The following is a 25,369-nucleotide window of genomic DNA, read 5'->3' on the forward strand; positions in this document are numbered from 1 at the left end:
TGCTGAGTGGCATGGCTCATCTTCGGTAAAATTGACTTATAGATAGCTCTAAGTGCCCAAATAATAAGCCACTGCCAATTTTGCAAAAATAATACGTCGCATAATTAAATACCTACTTGAAACTCAAAAAAACAAACGCCCGTATTCTCGCCTAGATAACTTTTCTTAAAAACAGAAAAACAAGATGAAATTAATGTGCCGCCATCAAAACACTTCAACGGCTTATAATTAAGATTCCATTTAGAAGCTTTGTTTGTTATTCCGTACTATGGAGAAGAGATGCCTTTTGAAAGAGAGAGATGCCTTTTTTAACGTATAATTACGTATGTACCAATCTACTGATTGTTTTTCTTAGAAATTTGGAAATATTTTACCTTTCCTCGGAATTTTACCGAATGCTTATATATAATAAATAAATTTAATGATATATTTTATGTAAATTAATTGATCCTATTATGCTATAAAAGAATAATTTTTCGAAGAATAAATATTCATTAAGTACAAGTATACTTTTTATTTCATAAATAAATTATATTATAATTGCGCTCTCATTAAAGAAATAGGTACATACTTATAGGTAGGTATAGGTCTGCATTGTACCTGCAATCTGATTTATATGCTTGGATCTTTTTTCAAATGTTAACCATTTAAAATATATTTTATAAAAAAATATGAAAGTGCAGCATTGTTTACTCATTACCGTTATTAGAGATTTTACAAAGTACTACCTACTAATTATGATTGGAAGAGCCAACTACTTACTCCTGAATACTTCACCGTACTGCACATCTATTGTACCTATTGTGGGTTTTGTCTTATGGAACGATTTAATCTTCAATGACTATTCAAAGGTAATAGGTACTTGGCTTCTCTCTAAGTCATCTACATATTAATAGTTACTTACGTAGGTTTAACTTATTACTTAATTAGTCAGGTTGTAAAAAATAAAAACAATACCTAATTATTTAGTATATTTAGCTTTCCTTCTTCATAATAATATTATGCTTTAAAAATAAAACTTTTTTAAAGCATAATATAAAAATATTTACTAGAAAAACAAACGCATACTTGAAGGAATGGGTGTATCTGCTTTTCATTTAATTGAAAAAATTGCTTTGCACTTTACAATTAATAATTGAATAATAAATTATATTATACGTTATTAAATTATTATCAAAGAAGCGTACAACGGAAATCTAAAGCGTCATCTGACACATTGTGACTATTGACAATTAGGAATGGGTCGTCGACGCATTTTTCATCAACGAGACTAGACCGTTAAATGTCGTTCATCAACTAGTCGATCAACTAGTTAAAATCTTCGACTAGTCGATGTGTAAACTGAAACGAATTAAATAAATAAATAATAAATTCTTTATTTGACAACAAAAAATATACATGTACATGCAATTATAGGATAACTTACATATAAGTAAAACATAAATCGTAGCTGTAGGTACAATTAATTGCAATATTTGAACAATGTCTCCTATGCTAGGAAATGTCCTGTGTTACAGGAGACATTTATCCGTCCGTTGATACAAGATATATACCTGAATATTATTATTAATTAACAATTCTATACTATGCAAGTATCACTTTAGCCGAAAATTTGATGACTTTAAAGAATAAACTCTTTGCAAAAAAAAAAAAAAAAAAATATATACATATATATATGAGAGAAATTTAACTAAAAATTGACACGGTCGACCGACGCGCGACGGTATTGGTAATCGAACGTTCGTTACCTTGAACTGAGGTCTACACTATACATGTAAAATTCCACATTCTTACCACGAAGTTATTACGAATTATAGATTTTCAAAGAATTCAATGTCAGGGTTGTCTCTAGTAAAGAAAAAGTCAGAGCTGTTTTTTAACAATTATATATTTATCACCTATCTATTAACAAGTTTTTGTTTATGTTTTAACTTGTCGTTTTAAGTCGTTAGTTATAGTCGATATTTTAACATTATTCAATATATTATTATAGGTAGGTAATCCTTATGATATGTAATAAATTAACTGAATAAAAAAAATATCTTAGATTTTTAAGACAATAGGCATGACGAAAGATTTTGAAATTCTCTTCCATAATGTGTGTATACGTTTACTATACAAGAAAAACCCTATATTTCGGTAATATACTTAAATTTAACGAAGATTAAAGCCATTTTTCAAAAAATATTTAATATCTGTGCCAAAACAGCTCGCAGGTGTCATGGCGTAAGCGTGACGTCAAACTTTGGTAAATACGTAATTATTTGTACGCATTGCGAAGAAAATTAAAAAAGTCTTTATTTAATATGTGTTATAGAAACGAATTACAAAGTTTATAAGTGGTGTGCAGTATTGCAGTGTGAATCCACATAAAAATAATGCTCAAAAATGTGTTAGTAATTATTTCAAGCGAAAAAATAATAATAAATTATTGTATAAAGTTGGCGCGGAGAATCCCGAACCATGTATTCGTGAATTCGCAATTATATTTCTGTTCTGAGTCGATAAAGCATACGTGAAACAAAAGAAAATAAATAAAAATGCGTATTCTCAACATATTCATAACAACAAAATACATAGTCTGACGTGAGTTGTTTACTTATGCGTGACGTCACGCGTGTTTTAGTCAAAATGGCGAACTTCAGAATTTCAATGTTTTATTTTATTGATAATCTCATTAATCTTCATGTTTTTAAGATTTCTAAGTCGCTATATTTAATTTATTTATTATACATTTTCCCTTAAAAACACTAATACGATCATTTATGGATACTGTCGTCATGCCTATTCAATAATATCAAATTAATACAAATTAATCTCCTTTTTTTTCAATATTTCGAGCATTGATCATAGTAATCTCATTAAAAGTCAAACGGAATTAACGGTAAAAAATAATATTGAACTATCAACTCGCGACGCGTCGCGTCGCAAGTTGGTAGTTGATACAAACGTGTCGACTGACGAGCCGTCTACGACGAGTCGTTTAGCCGTCTACGATGGACTATTATACGGCCACGTCGAAGAGTTAACCGTCGCGGACGCGTTGACGAGCGTTTCGACTCTTTTGTTTAGTCGTTGAATTCAACTAGTCCGTTGATGAACGATGGACTAGTCGAATCGTTGAGTGTACATAGACGGTTAATTTAACTAGTCCGTTGATTCAACGTCCATGCCTATTGACAATGACATTTGACAATTTACGGCTTACGGGCTCAATGTTTTTGTTGACGTGACGAGTATAGATTTAATTTAAAATTATTAATGTAACATTTTTCTATCAATATAAAATAGTTCTTAAGATAAATAAATAACCTTTTAGTATTAGGGTGCGTAAATGACTTACAATGGCGTGCAATAATTTACTTGAAGTGGAGCCCGACCATTTGTTTCAAACGTATTCCATCGCTGAAATAGACCAGATTCAAAAGAAACTACAGTATGAAATCGAGAGGAAAAGGGAAGAGCTTCGAGCTATGGTTGGGTGTGTACATCTTTATTAATTTTGTACCTTCAGATAATACTGAACGTTACTAAATACTTTAGGAACTAGAATTTTGTCAAAATTCTACATTATCCAGCGTTACCTTTCATACTTTTAAAGTAAAAATAAATCCTCTAATAAAGATGCCAGTGTAGTTAACAAAGTACACTTCAATTCCATTGTAAAATCTCTTATTACAGACATCAAGAAGGTATTTAGTATTGGAGAAAAGACAACTATTTTTTAACATACTATTGTTATTTCTTACCTTTACCAAAAATCATAAAATCTACCTATGCATAATAATTCTAATTTTTTTATATATTTCATAGCGAGAGATACAGAGACCTGATTCATGCAGCGGACACCATAGAAGAAATGAGAACAACCACATCAAGTACTCTGAACCACATTGGTGACATGATGGGTATTTGTAAGAACTTGCACAATGCACATTTGATTGGCTTTAAAGTACAAGAAAAGCCACAGAGCAATAGGTAAAGATTTAGGAAATAAATTAATCTATAAGTACTAATATTATAAAGAGGAAAGGTTTGTATGTATGTATGGTTTTCACGCATAAACTACTGGACCGATTTTGATGAAATTCGGCACAGATAATCTTTAGACCCTGAGAAAGAACATAGGCTAACTTTTATTGCGAAATATGTACCACGGGCGAAGCCGGGGCGGACCGCTAGTGAATTATAATTTTTAAAATTAAGAAAGTAAACATTGCAACTAAACATTTACATTCAGTACATAGTAAAAAACAATGTGGTTTCTCGCTGTCTGTCCCTATTTTATCCTTGGATCTTTAGAACTACATAACAAATTTTGATTCTGTGATTTTAATAGATATAGAGATTCAAGAGGTAGGTTTATATGTATAACACCTCCTCATTACAGCCATTCAAAGCCATAGCAGAAGCTAGTAGCATATTTGATTAGTGTTATTCGAAATTTATATTCTTCCTAAAAATATCTGAAATAATATTGATTGAAATTTTCAGTCTTCAAATAGATCCTGTGCATGGTATATCAGTCCAAATCAAGTTATTAACGGAAATACCAGAGAAAATATGGAAGTGTATAAATAGCAATGATTTTATTAAAGCCGCACAACTATTTATTATGGCAAGACATGTAAATACAGGTAACAAATTGATTTTTCTCATTAACCCATTGACCACCGTAAGGCCCGATCGGGGCGCGACACAATAGATTTTCTATTGTGTCTGTGATTCCGAGGACTGATGGATTAATACACTACATTGTCATTTAGTTTTGCTTGTGACAAATATTGTGAAATTGTATTGACTCGCTTTGTACTATTAATTGTTAATAAGTGTTATTACAAATATTTCAATATTTTCCCATAAAATTTTTGTATGGTGAATTTTACGGCCGATTTTTCAATCCTTGATTAAAATTTATCCGTCCAATAAAGTATTACACGAACATATTAAAATGTCACCTATAAACTATCAAATACAGACAATTAGAATACATTTTTGAAATGGTAGTTTAATATGTTATTCAATGAATAATTTTTAACCAAGGCTTGAAAAATTAGCCCTTAAATGACTAGCTTTGCTTCATAAAGAAGCTTCTTTGCTCTTTGCTTCATTTGAATAAAAGACCAAACATTACGCCATAATTTAATGCTTTCCCTTTATTTTTGTGTATATTCAAGCTTCGTCATTTATTCAGTAGGTGTATAATTAATATGTATTTAAATAATTTATAACAAATTCTTATAATATTATAATCTTAATATTTGTCTAAGGTCTACAACTCCAAATTGGCAGTAGAAATGAGAAGCAAAGCATGCAATCTCTGCAAAGGCTGGTCCAACAGCAATGGAACTCTATCAGTAATTTAAGTCAAACTATAATAGACATGTGCGGGCAGAGACTGCAGGATCTTGATATTAGTGTTGAGGTATATAAAATTATGAAATTTTATGAGTTAGATACAGTTCAAACTTCAAATAATTGCATGAGGTTGTTGTTGAGGTTTCTCAGAGGTCAAAGGGTAAATTTAAATTAAATTGAAAGTATAAAACAGAAAACTAGTCATAAAACATCCAATAATTGTTATTTAAATTTCATAAAAAATTTATTGCGTTCAAATTTCAAAACAAAATAGATCTATATATTTTTTTACACAATAAAAACCAACCTTTTTTGTATATGCCCAGCTATATTATCATTTAATATTACAGGTTGCCTGTTCTTGCCTAATTGGACTATATCTCCTAGACTCCAGATCAATGGTGGAATTATTAAATACATTAATAAACCTACATAGTAATAACAGCTTAAAATCCACACTACAGTTCAATTTGCAAAAGATTTTGGAGGGAGATGTCAAAGCACAGATAAAAAATAAAATTGTGAATGGTGTTAAGATTGTCATGAAGACCATAGAGTTGATATATTCTTGTTTTGTTGGTAAGTCTATTTGATGCATATTTAATTTAATTTGGAGTTATTTACATAATAATATAAAGAAAAAATATAAAAAAACATAATAGCGTGTGTTTAGCACACGTGTCAGAAGTGAAACTTCTTTGGCAAGATTCAAAAATCGTCGCCTTACTCCATGACGTGACGGTATTGCTATGACACAACGAAGAAAAAGTTTCACTTCAATAAATCACAAAGTTTCCTTCTGTATTCACTCCATACAAGAGTATAAGTTAGTATATAAAAGAATTCGATTGTTTTTTGTTAAATCATTTTTAAATCTGATTTATTTATCTCCCTTTAATTTAGGGCTGGTTTTCAATGCTTGGATAAAACTTATCCGTCCAATAAAGTATTACACGATAATATTAAAATGTCACGTAAACTGTCAAATATGGGCAATTAGAATACGTTTTTAAAATGGTTGTTTTATACATTATTCGACGAATAAGTTTTATCCAAGCATTGAAAAATCGGCCCTTAATGCTTTGGTTACAGAAAACAAAGGAGGTGTAGTTATACAAAAATTAGAAGAGCTGTATCGCAAAGATTCCATACCACTGTTAGATTTGGTACAATTCAGCGACCCTAATGCTTTAAAGCTGCTGCCCTCTGTGATATCTCAATATAGGTAACCTCATTTATTGTCACGCTCATATTAGCTTCACTTGTGTATTTGTATGTAACCACGATTTTTAGCTGCTTTAAAAATATTTAATTCAACAGCCTATACAACGATTGGAGACAATTTCAAGAGTTTAAACGTGTTTATTTAGTTTTTCCTTTAACAATATTAATTATATTATTACAAGCTGACCCTTTTTTTTTTGTGTGGTGTCTCTCAATGTTAGCCAGAAGGGCTTCTACATTTTAACGCGGACGCGGGGGTGAACTGAAAGTTCACCCTGGTAGCGACATGCACAAGGGCGTCCCCCCTTGACGGGGATCACGAACCTCGGCTTGAGCTGTCGCTTGAGTGTAGGAGGCCAGAAGGGCCCTAATCGGACGGGGCAAGCTGACCCCTGCAAATGCATTTGCTACCAAAAGCAACAGTTTTGCAGCATTTACTGCTCCCTTTCTATTGGAGATATATCCTCTATAATTCATACCAATATTAGTCATTAGTTCCTGCGCTTACCGCGTTCAACTTCAAAACAAACTCTTCGACTTTATATATATGTAAATTTACTACTTATATGTTATAGTTAATAATTTTTTACAGAACTAATTATTACATTCTTTAATATTTATTTTATTAAAGAATACTGTATTGTTTCAGATTAACAGCAAACAAATCAATACAAGCGCTAAACAATGAGGAAATATCAACATCGGTACAAAAGTGGAGTATCTGGGTGAAGGCCTTTATCAATGACAATGTGAAAGCGCTGCTACAGAATGTTAGTAGAGTGAGAGTGTTGCATGAGATACGGGAAGAGGCGTTTAAAATTGGTTGGTTTATTTATATGACTCATATTTTATAATAAAAAAAGACGGGTTGCACTCCGGGAGTGCCGGCAGAAGTGAAAACTTGATTAACGTTGAGCATGTTTGATATCCATCCGTCTTACGCTTTTTCGATCAGGTCACGTGTCCTGACGCGAGATTTTATACCCATTACAGAAAAAGTGCTCAATGCAGCTAAAGAAGTTTTCACTTCAAAAATGACTCCTCTTAATTTGAAGAATTTAAATTTAATCAAACAAAAAAAAAAGCATGTTCACACGTGTCAGAAGTGAAACTTCTTTGGAAAGTTTCAAAGATACTAAAATCGTCGCCTTAAACGACGTGATGGTATTGCCATGACGCGACATTTAAATTTTACTCTCAACGTGCCTAAAGAAGCTTCACTTCGAAAAATATGTAATATACATATTAATATTTTTTCATTATGTACGTGTGAGGCTATGTGCCATTAAATAAACGTTTTTTCTTTCTTTCTTCTTTCTTTCTTAAAAAAAAATTGGTTGTCTGTAAAGTCGATTTACTGGCGATAGTTGAACGTGACAACGTCCGATTGTGCGTCTTTGTCGCTCGTTCCGCGCTCTCGCTTGCACTTCAAGCCTTACATGGAACGCCTCAGAGCGAGGTAACGCCGCATGAGTCATGTTTTTTCGTGCGTGTAGCCGGCTCTATCGAATTATAAGATGTTGTCACGTCAAAAAAGAGCATGTGTGCACACGTATCAGAAGTGAAACTTCTTTGGCAAGATTCAAAGATATCAAAATCATCGCCTTACCCAATGATGTGACGGTATTGCCATGACGCGACCTTGAAATTTTACTCTCAACGTGCCATAACAAGTTTCACTTCAAAAATTATTCTTACTATGAAAAAGACGTGTGGCACTCGGGGACTGCCGCGGTAAAGCTATTGCATGCTATGCCTTCAAGCCACACCTCCGCGCCCGTCGGAGTGGGGAGCGTGAGGTTTTTCGTTACGGAATTTCTCGATCCGGTCCCCACGCTCAAGGCCCGCGATAGAAGCTATGCAATAGCTTAAAAATATATTGTTTTAATTCCTCAGAAAGTCCACCAAATTGGTCAATAATATGCGAGTCCCTAAACATTCCGCCCGTACACGCGTGGTGCAATTATTTCCAACCGCTGCTGACGTCACACGTTAAAGTCATCGTTGATAACCGCTGGCTTAAGATATATGATACGTTCAAAACTCAACTGCTTATTGATCTTACTAAGGTATGTGTTTTGGTTAATCTTAATACTATTATAAAGGCGAAAGTTTGTAAGTATGGATGTATGGATGTTTGTTACTCTTTCACGTAAAAACTACTGAACCGATTACAATGAAATTTAGCACACATATAGAGGGTAACATGGATTAACACATAGGATAGGTTTTATCCCGGAAATCCCACGGGAACGGGAACTATGCGGGTTTTCCTTTGAAAACGCGGGCGAAGCCGCGGGCGTAAATCTAGTTGTTGATAGTTAAGTTTTTATTGAATTCAATATATGTTTTTGCAAAAAATGATCAATATGAATGAATTTAGAAAGATTTCATCCTTATAATTGACTCCCAAGATTTACGCAATAGAGGGTGTGTTTTAAACAGATTTTATTTGGTTTGACTCCCGGGTGTAGTTAGCAAAGTTTCGGAAATCCTCGAGTTTTCATCATTTTCAAAAATGATGTGTAAAGTGATTTCTATCTACAAAAAATAATACTACATATATCTCTCCAGGTAGCATTAAAAAGTTCAATTCTGTATAACTTAACCCATTGACCACCGAGCGGCCCGATCGGGCCGAGACACAATAGATTTTCTATTGTGTCTGTGATCCGAGGACTGACGGATTAATTATTCTAAATAAATATGGCCAAATTCTACTTGGAAGTACATGCTTTTTTCTTTTTTTATCTTTGTTATGTTTTTTTTTTTTTTCAATTATAAGCTTTATTTAAAGGTGTCAGCAGATAGTGAAGTAGAAAAGGAGGTGAATATAAATTGGTTCATTTGGAAAGACCTCATCGGTGACACTGTGATTGAGTCCAGGAATGAAGTTGTCTCCGTCATGAATTCTTTGATGAAAGGTAAAATTGAACAAATATTGTAAAACAACCTTCACTGCTTTGTGATTTTAAAAGAATATATAAATATAGGATAAGGAGATTTTTTTCAAGTTTGTTAGAGTGATATAGCCCTAACAACGACCGTAAAAATCACTGCAATCCTAGTACAGGGTGTAATTTTAAAAGGTTCGATTCCCGAGTTAAGCAATTTTTGGAAAACTTTAAAAAAATTATGGAATGTTTTCTTTAGTATTAGTTTCAGTATTAGTAGTTTTCCTACAGGTGACATTACAAAATTCCTATATGTAAATATATCACAATATGTTATATTAAAAACAATACTATTGTCGAGCCAATTTAATAGGCAACATTTGACGTCTATCAATTTTATCTTCATAGGGTGGTAACCTGCTTAAAAACATCGATTAAAGTGAATTAATCGATACGGACTTGAAACATTTGTCAATCGAACTTGAAACACATTTCAATAATTTATGATCATTTTTTCGATTTTTATTCCCAAGTAATCAATGCATTCGATTCTAGATGTCAGATTTCGATTTTTAGAGTAACGTCTCTGGTATTTAAAAAGAAAAAAAGTTTATTGACACAAAATTGTAGCGACGTCAGTTCTTTAAATCATAAATTGTTTATTATGTTTAGAATGGTTTATCAGTAAAATCAAATCCTAAAATTACTTGTATCGGTCATTATTATTATAAATATGTAATCGTAATTGAAAAAAGTTAAGCAAATGTGCAGTTCTAACAAAACGAAATATCATGTTATTCAATGACGTCGTTACTAGGTTACGTTGTTGAATTTTGTTGAACTGTCAAATGTTGCCTATTAAAATGGCTCTACTATAAAGTTATATGCATATTTATATAGGTATGTCCCGTCAAGACAGAGGTTTCACACCAAACCTTGAGAAACTGTGCAAGAGTCTCGAAGACGAATTGCAGAAACTTTTAGACGATTTAAAGGACTATTTATATGTGGAAAGAAAGAAAGATTACTTGTATGATGAAGACGAGAGGCTCGAACAAATGTATATAGATACCAGCGAAATTGAAGTTTATTTGTGTGACGTCACGGATAAAAGTATAGAAAGGTAAATATATAGTGAAATAAGAGCTGATTTTTCAATCCTTGGTTAATTACTTATTCGTGGAATAACGTATTAAACTACCATTTCAAAAATATATTCTTTGCCCGTCTTTGACAGTTTACGGGAGACATTTTAATATTATGGTGTAATACCTTATTGGGTGGATAAGTTTTACCCACGGATTGAAAAATCGGCCCAAAAATAATAAAAATCTTTATTGACATAGTAATACAGGTAAAAATAATGAACCCTTTAGTTCCTGAATTAGTTTAATGCTGTGTCTCAGGAGCCAGAGGCTTCTCCCAATATTGATCTTAATATTATGTCCATAAACTAAACTAAAAGCTCTAAATATAATAATTATATTGAAGGTATTATTTCAAAGTGCCGAAATTTTTACAAATGGCTTAGAATCTATATATATAAAACTCAAAGGTGACTGATATAGTGATCTATCAACGCTCAGCCCAAACCACTGGATGTATCGGGCTGAAATTTGGCATGCAGGTAGATGTCATAACGTAGACGGGACGTCTAAGAAAGGATTTTAGAAAATTCATCCCCTAAAGGGGTAAAATAGGGGATGAAAGTTTGTACGATGAAAATTTATCTTTTCCACGCAGGCGAAGCTGCGAGCAACAGCTAGTTAACTATAAACTTAGCTATGAACAAAAAAGTTTTGTAACCCTATATTCTTCCTACATTTAGTTAATATAACTTTTAAACCACTGACCTGAAAAAAATGTAAGACCTTTTTTGTATCAATGTTGTATGCGCCTGCTTTATGGCCAATTCAGATCAAGCAAAAATATTAATGTACTAATGTGAATTCTAATTGAGTCATTATTGGTGTATCGAAGTAAATAAATACTATAATGAAAATTACTTTCCAGTATGTTATCATACATAAAAGCATGTTTCGAAGAACCAACCCTCCAATCTACAGAAGTTCAAAGAAAAACAACCGCCATATACACGGCACGGTTCGTTCAAGCGATTACCATCCTTATTCCCAATATACGCAAATGCTATATTCCCGACAATTACACCATGTTGGACGAAACATTGGCCCAACGTTGGCACAAACTGTGCGATACTTTGAAGGACAATTGTCACTTTTGTTGGGGGAAGTGGTTGACGTTGGTGATGGATAAGGCCAAGGATTTGACCAATGGTTTGCCGCAAGGATTCAGTTTGGAAGAGAATATTGACTATTTGATGATGGTAGGTTGACCATTTTTATTTCCCAAATATTTTTGTTTCATTTTGATGTTGCGATTATTTACCTTTCCTGGTTTTAAATTTGAAACAATTTGTATTACTTTTGTATACTGAATATAATTATTGAAACAAGATTTATTGTGACATTATGCATCGGAAAATAAAATATTTAGAAATGTATGTGTTTTGAGTATTACAAAAGTGAAGATCAAAACACATTTACTCCTTATCTATCAGACAATATAGGGCAGTCCTACATTTTAACCCATTGACCACCGTAAGGCCCGATCGGGGCGCGACACAATAGATTTTCTATTGTGTCTGTGATTCCGAGGACTGATGGATTAATCATTTAAAATTTCAGCAATGGGACGTAATAAAAATCGTCGAAAAAGACGACGAAGGAAACTCTATAGAGTCCATAATAAAAGTACCCGCAGGGCCGTCTCTAAAACTACAAGAATATCTATACTCAATTAGTCGACTACTCGATGACGTCATACCTCACACACTACCCGTTGAAATACACACATCCTTCATAGACAATATTACATCCATCACTTTCGCACACTATAACAACGTTATACGAGAGAAAGAGACAGATATAAATCAGCGATGTGCGCTTCAATTGTTAATGGATGTACGTCATTTGACGTTGTTACTTGTGCCAAGAGAGAACAAGAAATGTATGGAGTTTTCGCAAGAGATTTGCGAGTTTTTGCGACAGAAAATCGATCCGTTCGACTATGATGTTTTCTATCCGTACATACAGACGAATTTGAAACGATCTGTGCAAAGAGTTCAGGTTAGTCATTAGTTTTGTTAAATATTTAACATAGACTAATACACTCAAGAAGACTTACAATCGCCATAGTAAAAAACGTAACTCGTTTCTCAGTTCCCAATTTTGTCGATAGATGTCACTCACAGTAGCATTTGGCATTTTTATAAGCTTTTTTATACGTTTAAGAACTAGATGTCGCCTTAGAGCATTAAGTCGGTTTAATGAAGCTAAGAGATGTCGCTACAAAAAAAATCAATGTGCCAAATAGTATCTTGACGTAAAATATAATACGCAAAAAACGTAAACTATAACGTAAAATATAATACGTAAAATATAATACGTAAAATATAATACGCAAAAAAATATTTTTATTTAAATGTTATTTTTTGCTCTGAATCGCGCAAGCGAAATGTTTTCGTTACAGAGCATATATACAACTTTCCGCCATTAATAATCGGGGCCTTTACGGCCGGCCGGTCGAGTAGACTAGTCTTTCCCTTTTTCGATTGAGGAAATCCACCTCCCTACCTCCACATCATTTTGTTTTAGTTTTAAAGATTTAATAAGCGTAAAATAATACTTTCTTCATTTTTGTATTTTGAGTAAACGTAACACTAATAACGGTTAGTTTGACCAGAGGCGACTCGTGACAAAATTGTATGGGTGTTTAATTAAGTATTGAACTAAAGTCTAAAACAAAGAAAATACAGTAGCGTAGTAAATTCATTACAAAAAAAGAAGCACCACAATAAGGGTGCTATTACAGATTTTTAACAAAAAACGCTATTTTACGGTACAATTTTAACTCAAAGCATGAGAACAAAGTAATATCTTAAATCTTTATATATAAAAATGAATCGCAAAATGTGTTGGTAAGCGCATAACTCGAGAACGGCTGAACCGATTTCGATAATTCTTTTTTTATTATATTCCTTGAAGTACGAGGATGGTTTTTATGTAGAGAAAACGTAAATCGTAGACGTCTCAAGTGGCTCCCCATTCGCATGCGACGTAATCTCCATTACCTTCAATTATTATACCGTATCCTTTTCGATCCCATCACTCCTTCCTACCTTAAGAATAACTTTTCATTTCTACACTGTGAAAACTACTCTCTACGATCCGTTGACAGACTTATTTTGTGTACCCCATCTCGACACACACACTTCTTTGGTGATTCCTTTACTGCCACTGCTGTTAAGCTATGGAACTCCTTACCACTAAAGATAAGACTTGCTCCCTCTTTACCCTCATTTAAAAACCTTGTTCGGAAACATTTCTTTTTATCAGCCTTTTAGGGCGCGTTCCCACTATGTCGTAACGACTAATTTATCGTTCGACGACTGTCGTCTTTACCTGTTCCCATTATAACGATTGTTTGTCGTCAACATTTTTTATCGTTTAGCGACTGTCGTATCTAGCTGTTCCCATTGGATCGCGACGACATTTTATCGTTTCCTGGCAGTCGCTTTGTCGTTTACACATCATCAGCAAGCTATAAATCTAGTCGCCTCTGCGTTCGCTTGGTGATTTCTAGTGCGTTTACTCTCCTGAGTTCAATGGACGTCATAGAGTTGCCGTCCACGATTTTTTATCGTTTTACGACTGTCGTGCTTGCCGTTCCCACTGTCACGACAAAGTGTCGTCACTGCAAAAACTGTCGTAGACGACAGTAAATTGTGTCGTTCTAAATGTGAACACCTCCATTTAAACATATAAGCCACGACACTTAAAACTACACGATTATCTGTCGTCACGACACGGTGGGAACGCGCCCTAATTCGGAATAGTATATTTATTATATGTATTTACATTTATTAGTATTATAGAATATATTTTTTATACTTTATGTAGTTTTATGTATGTATTATCATTAATTATTTATTTATTTTTCTATTATAATACATATATTGTATATATATTATGTAAGGTTATTTATAGTATAGTTATTATACATGTATGTATAGTTATTTATATGTGCATAATATAATGTACTTTTTGTGTAAGTATCATAGTTATTTTTTTTTTATTTTCATGTTTATAGTTAAATTCTAATTTTATTTCCAAAATTCTATTTACTAAATATTTCGCTTTTTTACCGTTTGGTTGCCTGGCAGAGATCACTGCTTAGTGATAAGGCCGCCGATTGTACTACATCTTTCTTGTACCATATTTTCTTTTTATTGTTTCCTATTTTTAAGTGATTGTATTACAATAAAGTGTAATAAATAAATAAATAAATATGTACCACGGGCGAAGCCGGGGCGGACCGCTAGTTACAAATAATTGGAATATTTCGATTTGCAACAAATAATGTTAACGATATTTTTTATCAGTTAAATAGTTTAAGAGATATATCGTAAATACCATTTCAACCGCTATTTTCAAGATGGCGGCCGTGGGACAAGGGTGGCGACCCCACAAACTTGGTTTTAGCTTCACACTGACCCCCCCTATACATCAAAAAAACAAAATTGCGTCCTCTAAAAAATGCAAGGTTAGGGCTAAAAAATGTAACATTTCAATGGATCACTAATAAAAGTAACAAAATGAATTTTTAAAGTTATCTTCTGGAATCAATTTCAATAAAAATATAAAAAAATAATACTATCAAGTATGAAGATGATCTATAAAATGGATTGCGCTATGTTTACGTGATCTTTTGTTTCGCGAAGGACTGAAAATTTCTCTTAACCTCTTATTGGATTCCGTATTTAGGCATTTGATATTCGTATTGGAGTTTAGGTATACGATAAATTTAATTTAAAATTAAAGATATATTAATTGTTAAATGAATGAGCACAACTTTATTATAATTATTTATGGGAGTTCACTGCACCAGCGCTCCTTAGGATGGACCGCCTATTTTTGTCACTTCGTTCATCGCTGTTCGAGAGTGACTTCGTGACCACCATGGATGGTAATCGATAACACTCGCAGGTGTTTCCCCTTTTGTCGAGGTATAAGATTATTCGAATCGAAAAATCTTATGCTTTCATAAAAACTACTTGCGTAATCGATTACAAACACTCTGCGTTTTCCTAGGCTAAAACATCAAAAGGACGTCTGCGAGTGCTCCGCTAAAAATGCCGTTTTGCACTGTCAAGCCTTGCAGAAGCAATTCAAACATGTCGAATATTAAAAAAGATGGAATAACCTTTCATTTGTGTATATTTTTTTAACGTACATTTCTAATTAAATGCAATTTCTAATAATCGTCGATGTATCGTTTAGCGATATGATCAAGACAAATAATCGAGTCGTTTACTCGATCATTGATGCGGCCCCACGAGACTATCATGGAAAGAAAATATACAAATTTAATCTTTATGAACTAAGAGATAAAGTTGAATTTAAAACCCGATAATGAACCGCATTCCTTACGAGTCTATCTTTTAGCCCCTTGACCACCGAGCGGCCCGATCGGACCACGGCCCACGGGCCACGACACAATAGATTTTCTATTGTGTCTGTGATTCCGGGGGCTGAGGCATTAAAGAAATACAAATTTAATCTTTATGATCTAAGTTATAAAGTTGAATTTAGAACGCGATATTGAACCGCACTCCCCACGAGACAACTTGGAATGAAATACAAATTTAATCTTTATGAACTTAGGGATAGAGTTGAATTTAAAAACTCGTCGCTTAAAAGGTCATAAATTTTTACGACTTTCGTGACACAAATTATTTTTGTGAATGTGTGATTGTGTTTCAATAGTGTGAGTTACCTTCCCCGCACCAAAATCAGCAGAAAGTTTAGTTAGAACATTTGCCAGCGTACTCCATCCATTACTTAATGATCTAAGACCATGGACCACGTTGCTATGAACTGTTTTTGTCAAAGAATTACTCGAACAATTAGAGCATAAATTTCTACGTAAGATGTATAGGTGCCCGTAGCTGTATTGATGAGTCTCGTACTTAAAAACCGATAGATGCTGGTTCAAATCATTGCCGTACATCTTTTTTTTTTCCTTTCCCGTATTTTATGGTCATATAAATAATACTGTTTACAAGGGAATAAGTAAGAAGAAAAAAGATATAGACATTTTTTTTAACAGAAAATAAAGAATTTAAATAATATATATTACTAGCGGTCCGCCCCGGCTTCGCCCGTGGTACATATTTACGTTTACTCTACATAAAAACCATCCTCGTACTTCAAGGAATATAATAAAAAAAGAATTATCGAAATCGGTTCAGCCGTTCTCGAGTTATGCGCTTACCAACACATTTTGCGATTCATTTTTATATATAAGACTAGCAGTCCGCCCCGGCTTCGCCCGTGGTACATATTCACGTTTTCTCTACATAAGAACCATCCTCGAACTTCAAGGAATATTATAAAAAAAGAATTAACGAAATCGGTTAATCCATTCTCAAGTTATGCGCTTACCAACACATTTTGGGATTCATTTTTATATTATAAAGATATACACTACTCTGATCACTATGTCGAATGTTTGTAGTGGGTGTCGAAATCTTATTAAAGGTACTCTCTTCCTTAAGATGCTCCACAATCCTATATAAGTTACTCTATGATGCTCCACCACCGCGTTGCTATGAACTGTATTTATCAAAGAAATACTCGAACAATTAGAGCATAAAGGAGAATGACCACGGGTGGTATCGGTAAAATTTTAGTTGTGCCACGTATTCGTGATATTGTTAATTCCTATTTGTATTTATAACGATCATATGTATCAATATTAAGTCTTAATTATACCGGATAAATTGAAATAATAGTAAAAGTTATTCTTTTGAAACATGTATGACCACGTATGGAATCGGTAAAATACTAGTTGTGTCACGTGTTCGTGATATTGTTAATTCCTATTTGTATTTATAATGATCATATTTATCACTATTAAGTCGTAATTATACCGAATAAATAGAAATAAAAGTAAAAGTTTCTGTTTTGACACATTATATCTATCTCTCTTGCAAGCGTCCTGCGTCATATGTCATAGTTGAATGAATGTGTTCGACGCATTGTTCGACGTTATTTATTTTGAATTATAATGTTTATTACGATTTACTTTTCACATTTGTCTTGTAAATTAAAATATTACCTATGTAATAAATGTAAAACTTAACGTTCATCGTTAGTATAAACTCGATAAAGTATTTTTTGAAGCGTTGAATAAAACTATTGTTTTATTTTTATTGTCGTGAACTGCGGCTTATTTACATAATAACTTTAATCGTTTCTAAAAGTACTAACATCAAGCTTTAAATTGAGCTATATTTCATCTTGACACAATAAGTTTGATTGCGATAGGTACCAAGTGCCATAGTCACTTGGGCAATCTCCTTTCAATGTAAGACGTATAAGTGCCGGTAGCTGTGTTGACTGAGTCTCGTACTTTAAAATCGATAGATGCTGGTTCAAATCATCGCTGTTCATCCACATTTTTTTTTCTTTTCCCGTATTTTAAGGGTCATATAAATAATACTGTTTACAAGAGAATACTTAAGAAGAAAAAAGAAAAGACATTTTTTTTAACAGAAAATAAAGAATATATATAATATACACTACTCTGATCACTATGTTGAATGTTTGTAGTGGGTGTCGAAATCTTATTAAAGGTACTCACTTCCTTAAGATGCTCCACCACCGCGTTGCTATGAACTGTATTTACTATTTATCAAAGAAATACTCGAACAATTAGAGCATAAATTTCAATGTAAGACGTATAAGTGCCTGTAGCTGTGTTGACTGAGTCTCGTACTTTAAAATCGATAGATGCTGGTTCAAATCATCGCTGTACATCCACATTTTTTTTTCTTTTCCCGTATTTTATGGTCATATAAATAATACTGTTTACAAGGGAATACTTAAGAAGAAAAAAGATATAGACATTTTTTTAACAGAAAATAAAGAATATATATATAATATAATTATATTATATACACTACTCTGATCACTATGTCGAATGTTTGTAGTGGGTGTCGAAATCGTAATAGAGGTACTCACTTCCTTAGATGCTCCCTAAAAACTAAAATAATAATTCAAAAACACCGGAGTTTTTAAAACAACGCCCTCTAGATGTAATAATTGAAAATCGATAGTTTGCTGTTTCCTTAGTTCTAAAATTGGTCACTAGGTGGCGCTTTTAAAACTGCAAATTAAATAATAAGCTCAAATGAGAGCGCCATCTAGCAATAAGCTGAAATTACGGGGTACGATCTCTAGTATGACAATCATCAGTCCTCTTTAGATTCTATTAGTCCATGATATTTAATATTTTTATATTTAAACTAGAGTAAACTAAATGTTCATAAATGAGTTCGTATAAATGTCATATTCGTTTTCATATTATTTATAAGTATTATTGTAGATAATATCCTGCCTTACTAACGCTCAATATGGAAGTCATTTCTTCCTCAAATATGATGACAAATCAATATCATTTCAAATATTTAAAAGCTTTAAGTTACACACAAATGTAGCGTCTTTATCAATTTCAGACATTACTAGGAAGTTTGATCTTACACCACGGCCAGCTAACAGGCATTATTGGCACCAAACCTGTGACTTCCGGCGGGAGTGGGGATAAGGCTGCGAATATATTAGCCTCTGCTGATTCTCAGTGGTTCTCCATACTGCCAGTCGCTACACCCGCCAATTTACACAAGAAACAAGATAAACCTGTAAGTATTTTTTTTTTAATTTAGGAAATATCTCAGCATTAAAGATAATGCTGTGAATGTGTTGGCCTCCGCTTTTTTTTACGTAGATCAGCATACTGTCAATCGCTACTCCTGCCAATTTGCATAAGAAATAGGATAAACCAGTAAGTATTGTACTTAATTTAAGAAATAGTACTATCACAGCATTGGGGATAATGCTGTGTTCATCTTAGTTACTGCTGATTCGCAGTAGTTCTTCATACTGCCAGTCGCTACACCCGCTATGCACAAGGAACAAGATAAACCAGTAAGTATTGTACTTAATTGGAAAAAAACATATCACAGCATAGGGATAATGCTACGAACAGCTCTTACTGCTGACTCGAAGTGGTTCATTCAGGGTCCATTTGCACAAGTAACAAGATAAGTATTAATTTGATACGAAATTGATTTCGTATGTATCAGCATTGGGGACCAAACTCAGAAAAGTTTATTTTTTTGTTTTTTACTAGTTATGTGTCTTAATTTTAATTTTTCAATTTTATATTTTACTAGCTGACGCACTGAACTTTGTTTTCTCTCTATTTTTGCTCAGCTCTCTATAGCTTTTTATAATAGGAATGTCTAATGCAAATATTGTATTTGTATAACAGAGAGACAACTTCTTCGTCTTATAAGAACATTTGGTAAATATTCAACCCTTTGTGTGTATTAAATTTTAATAATTGAAAACTTACAGATAGAACAACTAATAATAATAGCGTTGTTTTTAATATTTCATACTTCTAGAAAAAACACTAGAAGTGTTTGGTTTTATTAACTTTTTTTTACTGTCGTTGTTGATATAATAATATAATTCTAATTGACTGAATAATGAGCATCTACCATCGATTATTTAAAACCTTGTTTTGATTAAAAATAACAACATAACATTAAAATTTCAGTGCTGATAATCAGTAACTACTTTGGTAGCATTGGAGTGATATTAATAAGGTTTTTCTATTTTTCCTAACTCAATTGTCAATTTTTTAAATTCTCTTTCTGCTTTTAAATTTCGTACAAAAACGGTAAGGGCGTATATAGCGTAAAATATAAATGTATTTATTTATTTACAGGTAAAAAAGAAGCAAGCGCCATCAGCAAGTCCGAATAAATCACGTTCAGAAATATCGGAATTAATGACAAGTTCCCTACCAATAAATTTTGCGAACGCGCGTTCGGGAGCCGCGTCTTTCTTCAATTCTATGACATCTGATTGGTTTAGTGGATAATTGTAATATTTTGTGACAAATTTTTAAAGAGTAGAAAAAAATTCAACCACGGTTCGGGATTCGAACCCGCGTCTTTCGCCTTGCCGGGGTGACGTCTAGCCTATCGATTATTATCTGTTCTTTAAAGCATTAAACGCTATAAATCTGTAATATTTTAGTTATAATAAGTTATTAGTGGAAAATATACAGGGTGTCCCACTGTTGGTATACTAAGCTCAAAGAAGGTTATAGTTTTGCATACGCTGAGTACGTAAAAAATACTTATAAAATTCCAGACGCATTTTTTTTCAAATAGATGAATTCTTAAAACTCTATGTGTACACCCCTAACAAGCAACCCGCCCAAATTTGCCACCAGCACGTGAGCTATCGTTTAAGATTATGTTTTCATAGACAAAATGCTCACATTAGAGAAGCGGTATATGCCTCCTGTGCGAAGTTAGAGAAGAAAACATGGATTTTCAGGAAAAATTTAGCAAAAAATTTTTGACGTAATTTTGTCGTTTCAGTATTTTTTACGTGATCAGTGTATGCAAAGCTACAAGTCCCTTCGCGCTTAGTATACCAATAGTGGGACACCCTGTATATCCTATTGTTAAACAAGTCGTTTTTTTATCTCCTATTTTAACATATAATCACCAGAGAGTGGAATTTTACCATAAATGAAATCTAACACTAAAATATTTTTTTAATCGAATCAGTAATTCTCGAGATTAGCGTGTTTAAACAAACAACTCTTTGCCTTTATAATAATAGTCTAAGTATAGATATTGTTTTTTGTCTAAGTTTTGAATTTCTTTTATGTATTGTGTTCTTGTCTATGAAAGTTGACCTGTTTAAATCAAGATGACTAATGCTTTAATAGTATCTGCACTATATCTAAGATAAGAATACTAGGAATATAAGATAACTTGTTAGATTACAGCTGTTCTATCGCAAAATAAAAAAAAATACTTGAATTTTTAATTTTAGGGTAGGTATTCCGTATAAAGACTTATCTATATTATATTTAAATAAATTGCCAAGGATGTTCAAACAGGTACGATAAGATGCATACCTACATCTCCATACTTACACATAACGCGAATAATTAATATGTATTTGCTAACCCAATTTCTTAATTACTGCTCCAGAAATAAGTAATGTCCAGTCTTCTTATAATAATCATTGTCTTTTTCCTTATTTTGATATTTTAACCCTTTAAAATTATTTATGAATCCTTATTTTCAAATGAGTAAGTAAGGAGTAAGTGCTCTAAGTATTGTGGAGTAATTAATAAATAATACAACAAAATAATTACAAAATTTTAATTCTCAAATGTATTTTTTATAATTTACGCACATAAATAGAAAATATTCACAAACAATATACACATAAACTACCGACTAAACTAGCTTAGCTTTCTTTCTTTTCTTCTGCCTTCCTTCCCAACCTCGCGGTGTCATAACCATCTCCATAACCGCCAAAATAGTTACCGCCAGCCCTTGCGTAGTTACCGTAACCTGAATAGCCTGGGCGGTTATATTGGTAACCTACGTTGCCTTGGTAACCGGGCCTGTAGTTGGGACGGTAGCCTGTAAGAATTTTATAAAATTTAGACAAACATAAAAGGGCAGATATGTAAAAAAAATCGTTTATTTTTTTCTAGTTAGAACGTCATAGAATACTTGATTGTTGTTAAATATTCGGCAATAGATAATAAATGGCAGTAAATAAAATATACTTAGTCTCAAATATTTGTTAATCAAAGCCGGATTAAAAATTCTTATCGTAGTTAAGTAGCGATAAAACAATTCTATGATCTACTTCTTACTAATCTACTCCATTCAAGCTTTCTTATTATTTGATATGATTGACACAAACAAATACCGTTAATAAAAGATAAAACGACGTATTTTTATTATGTACATAAATTATAATATAAAAATGACAAATTGCCAAAGCCAACAGAAGCCATTATTTAAATAAAAGGAAATGACTCAGCTGACACTGCTCGCAATTATAACACAATTATTGAAATAATAGTTTTAAATTTTAACGCCTTATACATTGTATACGAAAATTGTAGGTAACTAATGTCAACAATCGTATAAATCACGACAAGACCAAGACCATGTGATTTCATTCTAACAGAAGTAATTTTATAACAGCAAAAAACCGCGATAGAAAAGAAGGAAATTAAGAATCCGGTAAGCTTAAAAATTTTGAATTGAATTGACCTCTATGTGTCGGTCCACGGTGTGATGAATGAAATATTATTAATGTCGTGTAACTTAACTTTGAAACAAATATAAGTCAACAGTAATAAAATAATTTCATCTGTTATTATTCAACCGCATAATTTTCAACAATTAGAGCAAATTTTGGTTATAATAAAAATGTAACATACCACCGCTAAGACCAGAGTTGTAACCATTGTAACCACTGAAACCAGAGCTATAACCGCCGAGACCCTGGCTGTAACCGCCGAGACCCTGGCTGTAACCTCCGAGTCCCTGGCTGTAACCACCGAGTCCCTGGTTGTAACCACCGAGTCCCTGGCTATAACCACCGAGTCCTTGATTGTATCCACTGTAGCCACTGTTGTAACCTCCATAGCTTCCTAGACTACCTGAAAAATTATACAAATTACGTTTCCTTACATAAAGGGAAAGTCAATAACTCTTCTTTTCAATACAAACCGTGTATGCACGCTTGAATTGAAAACAAAAGGAGTAATCGCTACACTGTCAATGTAAATTGCATAATTATATTAATGGTCACAAAAGCCATTGAACGTTATCTCATACATTCATTTTTGAGCATTTACAAGTTGTATTTCACTATGATAATCGATTACCGAATAACCTAAATTAGAAGTTGCAGTTTTTGGAAACTAGTATACCTAACTTTTATGATATACGCTAAATACTTATTACATATAAGTACCTAGTATTTCAATGAATAGTTGCAATATAAAAAATATTAAGAAATAACATGCAAAATCACAAGCACATTAATATTTTCTTTGTTATTTATTTTTACAGATAATAAATTGCATGTCTATTGATTAAATGCATGCATAAATAAATTAATATTAGAATGTCAGGGCTTTACAAATAGAGAGACAATAGGGTTGCTTGAACTGGCGCATTACCATGTCGCAGTAAATATACGTGATGTGGAAGTAATTATTGAATATCGAAAGAAGAGCTTGCATAAATGAGCTTTTTATCAGAACAGTTTAAAGATACAAGTGTAAATAAATGTATTCTTTAAAATTGAAATAATATAAATGGAATAAATTTTAAAAGTGAGTGTAATTTTCTTTATTCTTATCCGTAATTGAGAAATAATAGAACACAATAAATTAATTATTTCATATTATAAGGTTCTGAAGTTAAATTACCGTTACTTTTTAAATGACCTCGATACAGTAATAAAATTTTACTATTAAAAATATAATTAAAAATATTCTTTACAAACCTCCTTGATATCCCTGTCCTTGATAACCTTCATAACCACTGTATCCAGAATATCCGGGTCTTAACAACCCATAACCGCCACTCCCTCTTGAATAGCCTCTACCGACCTCAGATCTTTGACCCCAAGTCACGGTCAATAGGCAGAATAACAAGAAGAACTTCTGAAAAAGTTTAATAAAAAAACTGTTCACATCACACGTTATGTGTTTATTCATTGGTTTAATCGTCAGTGATAATTGGTAGGATTTAATTACTTTTATTGCAAATTAAGATGATTCAGACAACGCTCTCAGATGTCTCTGACGGCATGCAATCATTTTTACAATGAGTTGTAATAATCAAGTTATTCTTAACACGAGATCACTTAAGATCCTTAATGAAATTATTTTTCCATAAAATAATTTATTGGATCATTAATTTTAATATAAAAAATGAAAATGTAAAATCAATATTTATTGATTTTGCAGTACCTACTTGCATCATGCATACTATAATTTCCGTAAATTATTAACCGCACCAACTTTTTTATGAAATTAAATTTTATCGCTAAGTGCTTGGTTTAAAAATAAACTTACTTAAAGTATAGGTAATAAATAAACAAAGTTATACGCTACAAATCTGAGAATTACAAAAACATAACATAATTTACGCATCTACAATTTTCACAATACACATTCGTAGTAACGATTATTCTTAATCATTTCCTGTCAGCGACGATTTCAACAAAACACCAACCACGTGTACTTACCGTATACATTTTGTCAAGAAAAATAAACTATATTCACATAAAACCGTCCACTGTAACAGCTGAACTCAAATTGTAGCAGGCTCTGAGCAGTAAGGCTTTATATTGAGGTCGGAGTGCCGTGGTTTTTACGCCGTACGAGTAGGTACGAGATAATTGATCATTGTTTAAGATTTTTGTCATCAGCCTATATTTGCAAGGAGTTAAAGATGCTAGTTCCGTAAGAAGGGTAAATAATAATAGATCCTGAAAAACTTTCCTAATTAAATAAACATTCATATTTCATAGCGCATGTGCTAATATTATATAGGTAGTACTATGCCGAGTTTGTGTAATAATGATGAGATTGTTTTTACTTACAAGCGACTTAAAAAACAGTATGGAAACAGGTGACAGGGAGGAGGTATAGCCTATACCTCCTCCCTATACCGTATAGGTATCTATTTTGAAAGGTATAGAAATACAAAATCTAGGAAAGAAGTAGGTTACATAAGAAGCAATTGGTATAGGTACTTATTGAAGGTCCTAGAATTCAAAATTGGACTGAAGCATAACATTTAGAAGAGCAAGCATTCATCCTACAATATTATAAGAATCAACAGAATTACGGTTATAGTAACTCGTCATTATTTAGTACCTTAATTTTTGTAGCTT

General features: G+C 32.6%; 2 protein-coding genes across 2 annotated transcripts; one reads left to right on the plus strand and one right to left on the minus strand.

Moving 5' to 3' along the window:
• Window positions 1–3,191: 3,191 nt before the first annotated feature.
• Cog1 (conserved oligomeric Golgi complex subunit 1) lies at window positions 3,192–20,519 on the plus strand. Its single transcript, XM_090113110.1, has 14 exons — window positions 3,192–3,481; window positions 3,814–3,978; window positions 4,495–4,637; window positions 5,271–5,425; window positions 5,709–5,937; window positions 6,451–6,583; window positions 7,232–7,404; window positions 8,479–8,651; window positions 9,380–9,506; window positions 10,377–10,599; window positions 11,490–11,820; window positions 12,182–12,622; window positions 19,075–19,257; window positions 20,352–20,519. The coding sequence occupies exons 1-14, from the start codon at window positions 3,345–3,347 to the stop codon at window positions 20,505–20,507; spliced, it is 2,769 nt and encodes a 922-aa protein (XP_089969236.1). The 5' UTR covers window positions 3,192–3,344; the 3' UTR covers window positions 20,508–20,519.
• Window positions 20,520–21,799: 1,280 nt separating this feature from the next.
• On the minus strand, window positions 21,800–24,847 carry LOC149900288 (uncharacterized). The gene is made up of 4 exons (XM_090113111.1): window positions 24,719–24,847; window positions 23,972–24,131; window positions 22,896–23,117; window positions 21,800–22,080 (listed from the first exon to the last, which is right to left on the minus strand). The coding sequence occupies exons 1-4, from the start codon at window positions 24,725–24,727 to the stop codon at window positions 21,902–21,904; spliced, it is 570 nt and encodes a 189-aa protein (XP_089969237.1). The 5' UTR covers window positions 24,728–24,847; the 3' UTR covers window positions 21,800–21,901.
• Window positions 24,848–25,369: the final 522 nt, after the last annotated feature.

Source organism: Colias eurytheme, chromosome 19, assembly GCF_061535395.1.
Source record: "Colias eurytheme isolate Ceu_HAF_F1 chromosome 19, ilColEury1 Martin Lab GWU primary, whole genome shotgun sequence".
Taxonomy (NCBI): domain Eukaryota; kingdom Metazoa; phylum Arthropoda; class Insecta; order Lepidoptera; family Pieridae; genus Colias; species Colias eurytheme.

Coding starts and splice junctions, on each gene's coding strand:
- Cog1 (XM_090113110.1), top strand. CDS start 3,345: ATGGCGTGCAATAATTTACTTGAAGTGGAGCCCGACCATTTGTTTCAA. Junction 7,405..8,478: donor GGAAGAGGCGTTTAAAATTG/GTTGGTTTATTT, acceptor TTAATTCCTCAG/AAAGTCCACCAAATTGGTCA. Junction 8,652..9,379: donor TGCTTATTGATCTTACTAAG/GTATGTGTTTTG, acceptor CTTTATTTAAAG/GTGTCAGCAGATAGTGAAGT.
- LOC149900288 (XM_090113111.1), bottom strand. Junction 23,118..23,971: donor AGGACAGGGATATCAAGGAG/GTTTGTAAAGAA, acceptor ATAATTTTTCAG/GTAGTCTAGGAAGCTATGGA. Junction 22,081..22,895: donor CAACTCTGGTCTTAGCGGTG/GTATGTTACATT, acceptor AAATTCTTACAG/GCTACCGTCCCAACTACAGG.